At 47.4% G+C, this 12910-nt stretch overlaps 1 protein-coding gene and 1 long non-coding RNA gene across 5 annotated transcripts in view; one reads left to right on the top strand and one right to left on the bottom strand.

Annotated features, from left to right (window-relative positions):
- LOC141569253 (uncharacterized) overlaps window positions 1-12910 on the top strand; it is a 296091-nt gene that overhangs the window by 101535 nt on the left and 181646 nt on the right. The window lies entirely within an intron of this gene.
- Window positions 1-12910, bottom strand: part of CCDC60 (coiled-coil domain containing 60) — a 127089-nt gene that overhangs the window by 24805 nt on the left and 89374 nt on the right. For both annotated transcript variants that reach the window (XM_074321731.2, XM_019753964.3), the window contains exons 4-5: window positions 9377-9484; window positions 5692-5799 (exon numbers count right to left, since the gene is read on the bottom strand). In XM_074321731.2, coding sequence (XP_074177832.2) covers window positions 5692-5799; window positions 9377-9484 — 216 coding nt within the window. The remainder of the gene's footprint in view (window positions 1-5691; window positions 5800-9376; window positions 9485-12910) is intronic.

Below are 12910 nucleotides of genomic sequence, written 5' to 3' on the forward strand. Positions count from 1 at the left end.
CTTGATGACACTTAGTGCTATCTCAAAGTGTCTGCTTATTACATATTTATTATCTGTTGTCCCTCCCACCTCCCCTAGGATAGAATCCAGAGAGCAGGGATGTTGTCTGTTTTCTTCCCAGTGGTGCCTGAAAAGAGCAGGTTTGATGAAAAGGAGACTTTCCAGAGTTGGGGAGGGGTGTGGTGCATAACAAAGGAAAGCAACTTAAATATAATAATTGCTGTTATGTGTGTTCTTCAGAACATTGCTAATTTTTTTTTTCTACTAGAGCAACAACCTGGCAAACACTTAAAGATCTTAGGGGAATTGGCAGAACAGGTTGATAAACTCTGCAGTCATTAAAAAAGGTTTTGACATGGAGAGCTGTCCCCCATATATTAACAAAAATTGAGTTGCAAAGCAGTAAGTGTAGACTGGCCTTTTTCTCATTGTTTCTTTTAAAAGAAAATGATGTATTTATAGATCGTATTATCTTGGTATGTTGGGGTCCCTTTTGTATCTGGGTGCCCAGGCAAATCTTACTTTGTGATGAGTTGCTCTTTTTTTATTTTTGATACTAGATTGTTCCCTAAATTAATTGAAGACTATTGGACTTTAGCTAGAAACAGAGAAAACAATCATTTAGTGGTTAAACACACATGCTTTGCAGCCTGGTCTACTTGAGCTCAAGTTCCAACTTAGCTCTCATTTAGCTATGCAATTTTGAGCAACTTACTTCAATTCTTTGTGCCTCAGCTTCCTCCTCTGTCAGTTGGAATGAGTCTCAAGTAGGGTAATATACCCAGAGCAGCGCTTGACATAGAAAGCATTCAAATGCCAGCTATTTTCATTATAACACAGTAATTGGATTTAGGTGCCTGTGTCATGTTTGAAATGTCAAAGGGTGGTTGCCTTGTCGCCATCTATGTTTTTCTAAAGGAGGGGTGGGTTCTTTGTGCCCGGGCAGCGCAGCCCTTGAGTGTCTGGACTCTCTTAATGAAAATCGAGATTATACCCAGTTGGGCTCCCCAGTTAAGTCCAGCGGTGTCTCTGTGGGACAGCCCTATATGTAACTCCAGGGGAGAGCACATGATTGACTGACTTTGGAGACTCAAGCCGAGTAACTCTGTCCCTTCCCCCTATAGCTGGCCTGGAAGGTCCATCAGTAACTCTTTATTCCCCTTCTTGGCCAGGGGTCTGCCCCACTCTTGCCCAGTGGGACTAGGGAAGATGGCAGCAGGGTGGAGGAGAGTAGGATGGGAAAAGGTGACGCTAAGGCTTGCGATGCTTGCTTACACTTGGTCTCGTCTGCTTCCCTGTAAAGGTCCGGTCATTTCTAGTCAGTCCTTGGGAAGCTGGTCTCTGATAAGAGTAATACACTTAGGTCACCACCCCTTCTCCAAAGTTCAAAGGGTCTTGAAAACCAAACAACTGTTTAATAACTTATTTGGCAGCAAAACAGGACCTGAACTGGTGGCAGGCTATTGATACCTTTTATTTACCTTTACTAATGTACTTAGTGTAAATATTCATTTTTTCCCTGTGGAAATACAGTGTTTGATGACAGGATGCTGCCCCAGCCCCCTCTGAGAATGTGATGTTCTGCACGGTAGATGCCCCATATTTCCTTTCTAAAATGACAAATAGAGAAAAAAAAGTCAGAATCCTGAAACACAGCTGATCCCAAAGGTTTGGATAAAGACTTGGGGGTCTTTATAGATAAAGCAAGTCTTCCTTAGCCTAATCAGAGCCTTGCATTTCTCACTCTGAGTAATAAGTACATTCATTAGAGAAGACCCAGTTTCTGCTCTGTTGTAGACCCGATCATCTTGTCAATTGAAATAAACTCTCTGATAGCAGCAGAATTAATGAGGATGCTGGGAAATGATAATGTGTTTGAATTGCCACGTGATGAAATTGGGAAGGCCTTCTTCTTCTTCTTTTATTGTTTTATTGTTATTATTATTATTTTGCAAATAAAGCGGAAACTCAGATGTAACTCCTAAGGATACCTTAAAAGCTGTCATCTGTCCATTCACCCAACCAGCTAGCCAGCCATCTAAATATGGGATCTTCCTGCAACTCGCAAAGATCGTCTGTTGTTTGCAACACACTAGCTGCCAGGTAGTAAATTTTGCTGCCTGCAAAAAGCCCATGTTGAGGTATTGAACCACCCCACTTTCTTACTCTACAATCCATAAGGGGGCAGAATTGGATCGACAGCCATCATTGTACCTGATAGAAATGAAGCCTCTGGGACCTCTGTGTCCCAGAGGATGGGTGTTTTCTTCTGGAAAATGCATGGTGGGTGTCAGTGCCCAGGGTTTATGTGTTGAAGGCTTTAATAATAGGAGATGCTGGCTGGTAGATGGTGGAAACTTAGAAAATCACAGTCAGGAGAATTGAAAATTTTGTATTTCCCTCTTGGGGTCATTACCTGGATTGCTTATCTTTACAAGATTTGGGTTGACCTCAGGTAGCCTTTTTCCTACCTGTATGTTTGTCTACTCATCCAGTGAACACGGATCTTACCTGTTGGTAAAACTCTGCTCAGAAGTTCATTTCTTTCCCAGCCAAAGTCTCAATGGCATTGATAATCATAGCGCTAACTGCTCTTTGAAATAGGGATTTTAATCTTGAATAGCTGTTATTTAGTGAACACTTATTGTGTTCTTAGATATTGGGCTGAATTTTCTACGTACTTGGTCTTGCGTAATCCTTACAACTCTTTTCAGGAAGGAACCCATTTGATAGATGAAGAAACAGAGGCCCGGAGATGTTAAGTGACTCGCCCAAGGTCACATAGCTGTTAAATGGCAGGGCCCGGACTCATCCAGGACCATCTGATGCTAGAGCCCTTGGTCTTCATCACTCAATCGTTCTGGGCTTTAAAAATTTCATTTGAAGATTTGGGCAAATTCACATTGTGGCAAAAGGGTGACACATCATAAACAGGGATTAAGTATTAAAGAGAAGAAAGCTATCCCTCTCCTTTCTTGCTAGCTAAAAAGATGCTTTCTGGCATTTTCTAGGGAGCTGGAATCCCCTCACCCCAATCTCCCACCCTCAGATTCATAAAATTATTTTGAATCAATCCCAAATAGCGGTGTGCTGGCGTTGGCTCATACTGACTCACAAAAACTGAGCCTGTGCCTCTCTTCCCAACTGCAAGTTCAGTGACATGTTGGTAAGCCTGGCATCAGCCACGGCAGGACTGTTTCCACCATGGAAATGGGCACGGCTACAAAGCATGGCTTTTCCCCCTTGAAGATCTGGTTATTAAACATTTACCAACAAATGAGTGCATTGACCCCAAACTAAAATCAGCATCAGGAGCAAATGGCTCACTAGGAAAAAAACAAACCCCAACAAATACTCTGACTTCCTGTGGGAATCTTTCTGGGGCTGCAGGTTTCTTTCAGGTCTGGCTGAAGTTCTGGTTCAGGTTCTGCCCTGGCCAATCACAGTAGAACCTCGACTCCTCTCAGTGGGACCACTGTATCTTTTACAGTGCAGGTGACAATGTGTGGTCACATTTCTAAAACCAACCAAAGGCAAGAAAGACGGTTCTTTTTATCTTCTCAGTCCAAATTCTACATTATGTTCTTGCCTCCGTTGGGGAGAATGGGTGCCCAAATGTCAGAGGCAAAAATGTTGCCGCTGGTAGCTTGTTTGGGGAGACGAAATGCTACTAGACGTCCACTGGCTGAAGGGCCTTTTTCTTAGAATCTAAGCAGTCAACTGTGAAAAAAATTAGATGTTGCTTTGACCTGGAAATTCCATTTCTCAGAATCATTTTCAACTGGGCACAAAATGTATGCACAGGGATGCTTTGTACAGTACTATATGAAATGCAAAAATTTGAGAACCATCAATAGGGAAATGGTTACCTAAATTATGGCCCATCTATGCCACAGAATTCTCTACAAGTATTCTATTAAAGGAATGTGGAAACTGTTTCAAAAATATGAAAACTTTGTACATACCATCATGGAAAGATGTCCATAAGACATTGTAAAACGGGGCGGGGGGCGGGGAGGGAAATCACACAGAGAAGACTATGTGGAATAGGATCCCATTGCTGTAAAAATAATTGTACATCTCTCTATATATTTATAAGGGGAAGGCATTGGAAAGATCTGAAGGAGGGACACACCTCAGACCTTCAAAAGGAGTTTCCTCTAAGGAGGAGAATGAATGGGGGCGGGGGCAGGGAGGATAAAAGCTTTCATCCTTGATATACTTCTGAAGATCTGAAAAATCTCAGTAGGAATAAATTGTATTCATTTATCACTTCAGCAGTTTTGTTTTAAAGAAAACATTGTGGGAAATGCTTTCAGGCTGTGGTTTTCAAACAAATTCTGCGAGCCACGAAAATATTTGGGAAATGACTAAGGTGCCTTGGGGAGGGTGGGAGGGATCTCAGGTCTCCCAGACCCCCCAGCCTCCTGTTTCATGTAGAAGCTCCATTTGGAAAAATTTGTTTTACATTATTGGGGTTTCCATTTTTCTTTAAAGTATTTCTACTGCTTAAAAAAATTAAGGAAAGGTTATAAACCCTTGTGCCAAAGGAAGCAAGAATTTTAAATTTGTCCCAGCCCAAAAGGTGGAATTAATTGGATTTGCTGGTCTACCGCTAGATGGCATGATTTATATTTCTGGTTGCATTTGAGGTTCATTGATCTGTGCTCTGGTACAAGAGACAAGAAAGGTGTGAGAAGGATGGGGATTTGGGCGATGGGTGGTAAATGTCCTCAGGGGGAAGGCGTGAATTAAAATTCAGGATTTTGGAAGAGAAAGAAGACAGAATCCACCTGCCAGACAAGACTGTGAGAGGGCACCTATATCAGCTTATTGGGGTGGGAGTGGGAGTTCCCATTGAAGGGGGAACTATTTCATTTAACTCAGCCTGGGATTTTCTCAGAGCAAATCCAATTCCTCAAGTCGGAGCCTGGACCTTTTTTGGCTCCATCCTTGCAGACCACAGGACTCTCCTTAAAGAACCAATGCCGTTCCATGCCTGCCTGTCCCTTGTTCTGCCTTGTGTGTGCAGGGCACTTCCTGCAGCAGTGGCCTCAAGGCTTCTCCCCACTGGTGGGGACGCAGCGAACACTTTTCTTGGCCTAGACAACGTATCCTGTAGCTTCTACCTGAGTGAAACCAGCTTCTCCAGGGACCAGAACACTGAGTACTCCCTTGGGTCCAAATGGAGATTACACGGTAGAAAGTTCACGAATTTCATTGCCCGACTTCGTGTCTATAATGTAAGAATTCCTTGAGAGGAAGGAGAAAAATAAGAACAAAGGGAAAGGGAAAGAGGAGGAAAAAGAAGAGGAGCAAGTGAAAAATAGTGGTGGGGAGACATGGTCCAAGAAGAAAGGCGGAGAGAATGCTAGTTTAGCATCCAGTGGCATGTTGGCCGGTTTCTGTGGTGTCAGTACTCCCACCATGGCTGGTTGATGTGAAGCTTCCAGTGTGATGTCACCGAATGTGGAGTTAGGAAAAGGTGCTGGGAGGAGAGGTCCACAGTGGCTCCCACAACTGTATGCTGCGGGGCTTCAGCTCACCCCGTTTGGATCCCACAAAGCACGTAGGAAAACTCCTAGAGCAACCCACCCCCCCAAAGCAGCAAATGGAGGGGAAGAACCAATAGGCCTTTCCTCCCCCACTGCCAAGTCTGTTGCTAGTTACGGTCGAAGGGCTGAGACCTACTTTGGATTCCAGCAGGTGATCAAGGGCTTCATGGTGTGGTGGGTGTGGTCGATCGTCAGGGCCTCGAGAAGCCAGTGGAGGGCACAGAGCTGCCGGAAGAGGGGTTCCCTGCAAAGACAGAGAGAGAGAGCACCGTGGGATCCTGTCAGAATAGCCCTCTTCACAGTGATGGCGCCAGAGAGAGGAGTTGTGCTGGCTCCCAGTTAGAGAGCTGTGGTTATGTTCTCGGCACGTGTGTTTCCCATGCATCAGCTCATTACACCTTTGCAGTGGGCCCGTGAGGTGTTCATTGACTAGGGCACTTTACACATGTTATTTAATTCTTCCAACAGCCTGCTGGGGTATGAGTCATTATCCATATTTTCGAGAAGAGGAGACTGAGGCTCAGAGAGGTGCAGTCAGTGTGCTCGGGGTCACACAGCTTGTTGGTGACAGAGATGGGATATGAATATCTCATGAACGCTCCCAACAGCCATAGAAGGAGGGTACTATGACGGTGTTCTCTTTGCAGGCAAGAGACTTGAGGCTCAGAGAGGTAAAGTGAGTGGCCAGAGGTCAGTCTCGGATTTGACCCTGAGGATATAATGAGGATTTGGACCCCAGTCTGTTTAACCCCAGAGCCTGTGCTTTCATGGGCCTGAGCTCTGCTTGTTTGAGGTGCTGACGAAGCCAACACAGTGGTCACCCTGACAGTGAGGTCAGCAGAGGGTTAACCTGCAGTCCGAGTGTTTTTCCTGGAAACAAGGTGGAGTCCTCACCCACCCACACCCTCCCCAAACGATTTCTCCCCCTGCGCTAACGGCAGGACGCCTCCATTAGGAACCTGTGTAATTGCTCTTCTCTGAAACTGCGTCCTGTCTTGATCGATACTCCCCAGGGCTCCCAGGCCTGAGCTCAGAGGGACAGGAAGGCATCTACCCACCCTGCTTCCAGGAAGGCCCCACCTTGGAAAGTGGAGCCCAAGCCCTGGGGCTCAACTGTGGAGCTGACCCCTGGGTATCTTGGAAATCCCTTGAGAGGTGTCCGTTTCACTCAACTTGAAGGGGAACGGCCCCTACGCACCCCACTCCCCCTCCCCAGGTACTGGGGTGGCCATGTCCACAAGGTCTTAGGAAAACCAGAGTCAGCAGCTCTCTTTTTTCTTCTCCGGAGCCCCCTCTTTCCACCTTTCCTCCCTTCTACCAATTATTGACTATTTCCTCACTTGTAATGTAAAGGGCCTCTAAGCCTTCTGGGTGTTGTCTCTTTCCCCCCCGTAATACCACCCTGGTCCCTGTAGGTAACCACATTTTCGTAGCTCTGGCCGCTGGGCCATGTGCTGCCTTTCGACAAGAGCCGCCGCTTGCTGTGCCATGTGCCTGGCCCTGTGCCGGACACCACACGTCACCCTCACCATCACCCCGGGAAGGTGCCAAAGGCCTGGAGAGGTGTCCCCTCTGCTGTTCCCAGCTTAGAGCCCCTGCAGCCTGGCTGCACACAGCCTGCTGAGAAAACCCCTGTGTGCAGAAGTCAGGGCGAGCTCCCAGCGGCCACTCTGTGGAAACTGCCATCCCAACCAGAACACGAGTGGGCGTAAGCATCCCCGAGAAGACAGTGATATTTTGATTGTTCACTAAGAGAAATTGGAGAACTGCATGCAAAGGCATTCCAGGCGCTCCATGCTGTCTGCCAAGGGCAAACCTGGACACACATGGCAGACGCTTCTCTCGCTGCACAGTCGCTCACCAAAGCCTGTGAGGGACTGGTCAGCCATCTCAGAGAGGAAAGGAGTGGCTGTTTCTCATTCTTAGACACCATTTCGTTTTCCCCTGTAAAGATGAAGGTCCAATCTCCTTTGACATGGCAGGATTGATCCCGCTACAGTCAATTCAGAATCTTCAGCTGGTTTGGGGATCAATGACATTGCGATTGAACGGACTGACCAGCTGTGCTCCACATTGGCTGATGGGATGACTGAGAATCTGAGAACTGACCAGGCATGCCCTGCCCTGATGCGTTTTGGGAGATTGATTACAAAATGCCCTGACGCTCCACCCTTCCACCCCTGCGTCCACACACTTTGCAGTGTGGCTTTGCCTCTCCCCCATCAAGAGATGGACTCTTCGCCCCCATTCCCTGTATCTGGGCTGGACGGATGTCTTGCGTTGGCCAGTAGAAGGTGGTGGAAGGGTCCTTGTGTCCATTCTGAGCCTAAGCCTCGAGAGACTGGGTGCTTAGGCTCTTGTTCTTGGAAGCTTCATGACCTCCAGGTGAACAAGCCCGGGCTGGGATGAAGAGACACACGTGGCTCAGCCACCCCTGTTACCATCGCCAACAACCTGTGAATGAGGCCATCCTAGATGGGCCAACCTCCAGCTCGCCCACCGCTGGGTGTACCCACATACACACGCCCAGCCAGGATCTACCGAGCGGGCTTGGGCCAGTACAACAACCCAGCTGACTTGTACACCTGTGAGCAATTACTAAATGGTTGCTGTCTTAAGCCACCCCATATTGAGGTGGTCTGGAACACAGCAGTAGGTCACTGATACGGTCATCAAATGCAGCAGAGCCTTTTAACAGCCAAGGAGAGGAGAGGGCAGCCCTCAGTCTAGCCCAGGAGTTGGCATATTATAGCCAGTGGGCCAACTGCCTGTGTTTGCAAATAAAACTTCTTTGGAACACAGCCACATCCACTCGTTGTAGCATTCATGCTGCAATGGCAAGCTTAAGTAGTTGCAAGAGAGACCTGTCTGGTGCTCCATTATTACTGTGCACGCTGTAGGGAACTAATAACTATTTGACAAATGAGTGGACAGAGAAATCTCAAATTCTTCGCACCGTGTTCATTGCCCTAAAGCCGTAGTTCTCAACAGGGAGGGGGAGGACGCAGAGGTGTGTGTGGGTGTACGATTTTGCCCCCAGGGGACATTTGTCAATGTCTGGAGATATTTTGGTTGTCACACTGGGGGGTGGGGTGCTACTGGCATCTAGTGGGTAGAGGCCGTGGAGGGGTATGCCAAACACCCCACAATACACAGGACAGGTCTTCACAACAAATAATTTCTCGTCCCCAAACGTCAATCATGCTGAGGTTGACAAATCCTGCCCTAAAGTCAGAAGCTTCCATCTCTGTGTCTGAAATCTTCCCATTGGAAAGTGCCAACCAGCAAAAAAGAAAAAGTTGGGCTTGAAGTTCTTTGGCACAGACACAAGGGGAACAAGATGTCAAGGTGTTAGAAAGCGCGAGTGTTCTTGGGAGGGTTGATTAGCCCGTTACACCTGCAGTGAGGAGTTTATGCCTCAGGTCAGAAGACCGCAGGGCTTCTCTGGGAAACGGCTCCTTGAGTCTTGGGGAAAACGTGTCCCCTGAGCCCTGGCTGAGGTGTTGTCACACACGCTTGGCGAGGGCTGGAGACAGATTTTATCAGGCTTTGCAAACTATTTGACATTACAGCGTCTGGCTTGGGAAAGAATGGAATGACTCAGTCCCAGCTGATTTGCCACTTAGCTCTAAACCACCCGTCTGCTTTCTGTTATTTTTATACGCCAAATAGTGTTGTCTGCTCCAGGCTCCGTGTCTCTTTCTAGAGGACAAAGGAACAGCTCCTCAGCTCCTGATACACTCTTGCTGGTTGAGTCATTTCACCTTGGCTTTGCTTCAGAAGCTAGCAAGGCGGCTGAGCCAGGGGTGAGCTCTACTTACACGTGAGCCTCAGGTAGCGAGGGCGAAATGATGCAGCTGTGTATGGGGGTGAACGGGCGAAATATGACTCCACGCCCCCCCTTCTTACTCTTCTCGTCATCGTCCGTGCTGAAGGAAAAGCAGAGAGAAACAGAGTGAACAAGGGGCGGCAGTTTTAAACACCTCTTGCCAGGGGTTACTTGGCAGATATGACTGGGCACCACCCACGTGCCAGGCAATAATGATGACCCGAGAGATGAGGGTTCTGGATGCAGCCAGTGAACAGAGCATTTAAACACCCCTGTTCTCGTGGAGCACATATTGTGGTGGAAGAGCAAAGAGAATGAACAGGGTGGTAGGCAAATTGTGTGAATGCTAAGATACTAGACTAGGGGTCGGATACATTTTCTTAAAGGTCCAGATAAATATTTATGGCTTTGTGGGACAAAGCAGCCATGGATGGTATGTAAACAACATGTAATGGCAGTGTTCCAATACAACTTTATTCACAAAATCAGCCTGGGGGCTGGATTTGGCCAGCATGGCCTGCCCTCCCCGTACTGACTAGTGATAAATGCTACGGGGAGAAAAAAAAAGCAGAGCAGGGGGTTCAGAAGGGCTGGAAGTGCTGGGAGTTGCCATTTTAAGCAGGGTGATTGGGAAGGTGTCCCTGAGAAGATGGCATATGATAAAAATCTGCAGACTGTAAAAGAGTGAGCCATTCAGATATCTGGGGGCAGAGCCTTTTGGACAGAGGGACAACACGTGCAAATGTCCTGAGGTGGGGGCTATAGAGACAGCAAGAAGGCCAGCGTGGCTGGGGTGGAGTGAGCAATAGAGAGAGAGGGGAGAGGGGGCGGAGAGAGACCAGGGGCCTGGGGGACCATTGCAAAGACTTTGGTCTTTTCTCTGAATGACAGTAAAGGACTCTGACCCGGCACGATCTGCCTTGTATCTGCAAAGGATCCCTTTGGCTGCTGTTTTGAGAATGACCTACTGTGGGGGCAGAGAAGACAAGTGGGGGCACAGAGTAGGAATGGACCTTCCTCCTAGAAATGTGAGGAGAACCCTGGGGTCACAGAGTGAACTGACAAATAGGACCCGAATCGAGGTCCCTGATTTCCACGTCTGTGGGCTCTTGATTCAACCCTAGAGCTGAGGAAGCCACAAGCAGAAAGACATACCTCCGTGTGCCCGGTTTTACTGGCTCAACTGTTTCCCCCGGTGGTTTAGAATATGTAGAAATTAACCCAGATTTGACACTCCTTCATCTCTGGTTTTATGTCTTCTCTCAACCACAATAATAAGACAAGTTCTACCCGTTTCTTTTTTTTTCACCTTTTCAGCTGAATTTGCAGCTGAAAAACGAGGTCACTGAGCGCAGTGGGAAGGCCTGCTTGCAGGCAGAAATCTTTTGGGACATGCTTGATTTTCTTTTGCGCCTGCATCGTTTGTCAGACTTAAAACTTTTGTCTGAAAGAACTGATCCTATGGTCTTAGATCCAGAGGGGAGAAAAATAATCCCTTTTGCTTTTATAATGCACAAGATCAAACACCTTGTTTAAAAAAGTACTTAAGGACGAACACTTACACTTTTGATGCTTCTGTGATTGGAATTAGAGAAGCATAGCTCTTAGATGTGTGAGATGCTTTTCAGCCTGCCTGGAAATTCAGATTTTTAGCCATAAATCTGAGGATTTTCGGTCATTGAGACCCAGAGAGAGCGCATTCTCTTTACTATATAATAATAGCTCACAATCACTGGGGAATTATTAGATGCCAGGCTCTGTGCTAAGCATTATTTCATGTAACCCTCACAACAAACTTGGGAGTTTGGCGCCATTCGTGTGGGTGAAAAAAAGGAGTTTCAGAGAGGTACAGAGACTTGCCCGAAGTGGAACAGTCTTATGGGTGAAGTCAGAACGTGAACCCCGTCCTGTGTTCGTCACCACTGCTCTCACTGGTGCAGACAGTCTGTCAATGCTGTTTTATAACCCCTGCCTCCCCACCTGCCTGCGTGTCATGGCTGTGTTGCAGTAATGGCCTCCAGTTATGTTTTAATAACCAGCCCTGTCCAGCTCCTAGAACTCACCAGACAGGGCATACCCAGACTGATGTCTACAAGAGGAGCCATCTCGTGCATATTTAAACTTATTAAACTTTAAATAAACCACGTCTCGCACACCGAAACATGGATCAGAGGGGGGAGAATTGTGTCTTGTGACCATGGATTAAAAACCCCATGCAAACGAGGGACACGTTACAACCGAACTAGTTAAGTCGCCACAAGAGTATGTTTAACAGAGGCCACCCCCTTTCCCAGCACCTCTTCATTTGCTCATTCATCTGAGCACAGCTCCTGCAAAAAAGAGCCACGAGTTCATTCCTTCTCTTTATCCCAGGGAAAGGCTGCCAGCTGGCTCGTGTCACTAAGAGTAGCGGACTCGATGAGCATCTTCCGACTCAGGGAAGGTAGAATTTGCCCTGAGCTCCTGGGACTGTCATGGAGAGCATCCTCCCCCTGCTCATGGAGATGCCTTCTCTGTATCACATGCCCCTTCAGGGGCCCATGAGGACACATCAGTGGTGGCCCATTGAGTGGCTGGATGGAGGTGGCTTAAGTCATGACTTGAGCTTTTTTTTTTCCTACCCTGAAAATAATGTTTGTGACTTGGCAAGGGACAAACACCGTCACACCCTCCTTCTTCAGCCCTGGGCTTCCTAACCGGAAATGCTGGCTGCAGGAATTTCTGGTGGGCTGATATGGATATGTGTAATCACACCTCTTTTTTTGTCAACCGGGGACCTCCCATTCAGTGGTAAAGATCCTGCTCAAAAGTTACAGCTCTGGGGATTCTCCCCAGATTCCCTTTTCATCCCCTACACTTGAGGGGATGGGCATTGTGAAATAATAGAAAAAAATACATATTGGTCTCTGCCTCCGGTTTCTGGCACAGAGCTCCCAAGACCTTGTAATTTCCTAAGTGATAATCTCTCTAGGAGCATCTTTTGTTCTGATCTTTGGTCTTAGACCCTGGTTCCTGGCACACAGTTCCTAAATCTCTTGGAGTTTCATGGGTAATCGGAGGGTCTTTTGTTCTAATGGGTGGGCTCCTGGTTGCTTTCAGGATGGGGGCTTGTCACCAGAAAGACCCAAGCTGGGATTAGAAGCTTGGAACTTTCAGGAGATATCACGCCTACCTGATGCAGCCCCCATAAAAATCCCCAAAGTATGGGGTTTGGAGAGCTTCTGGGTTGGTGAATACATCCACATAATGGGAGGGTGGGGCACCCCAACTCCATGGGGACAGAAGCTTGGGACCTTTGCAGACCTCTGTCTATGTACCTCTTCGTCTGGCTGTTCATCAGTATCCTTTATGATACAATGAACTGGTAAATGTTAATCAGCATTTCCCTGAGTCCTGTGAGGCATTCTAGAAAATTATGAAACCCAAGGAGAGGGTCACGGGAACCCTGATTTGTGGCCGGTCGGTCAGTCAGAAGTACAGGTGACAGTCTGGGACTTGTGATGGCCATCTGAGGTGGGGCGTTCTT

This window comes from Rhinolophus sinicus, chromosome 9 (assembly GCF_057876585.1).
Source record: "Rhinolophus sinicus isolate RSI-liver-muscle chromosome 9, RSI-T2T, whole genome shotgun sequence".
Classification (NCBI taxonomy): Eukaryota; Metazoa; Chordata; class Mammalia; order Chiroptera; family Rhinolophidae; genus Rhinolophus; species Rhinolophus sinicus.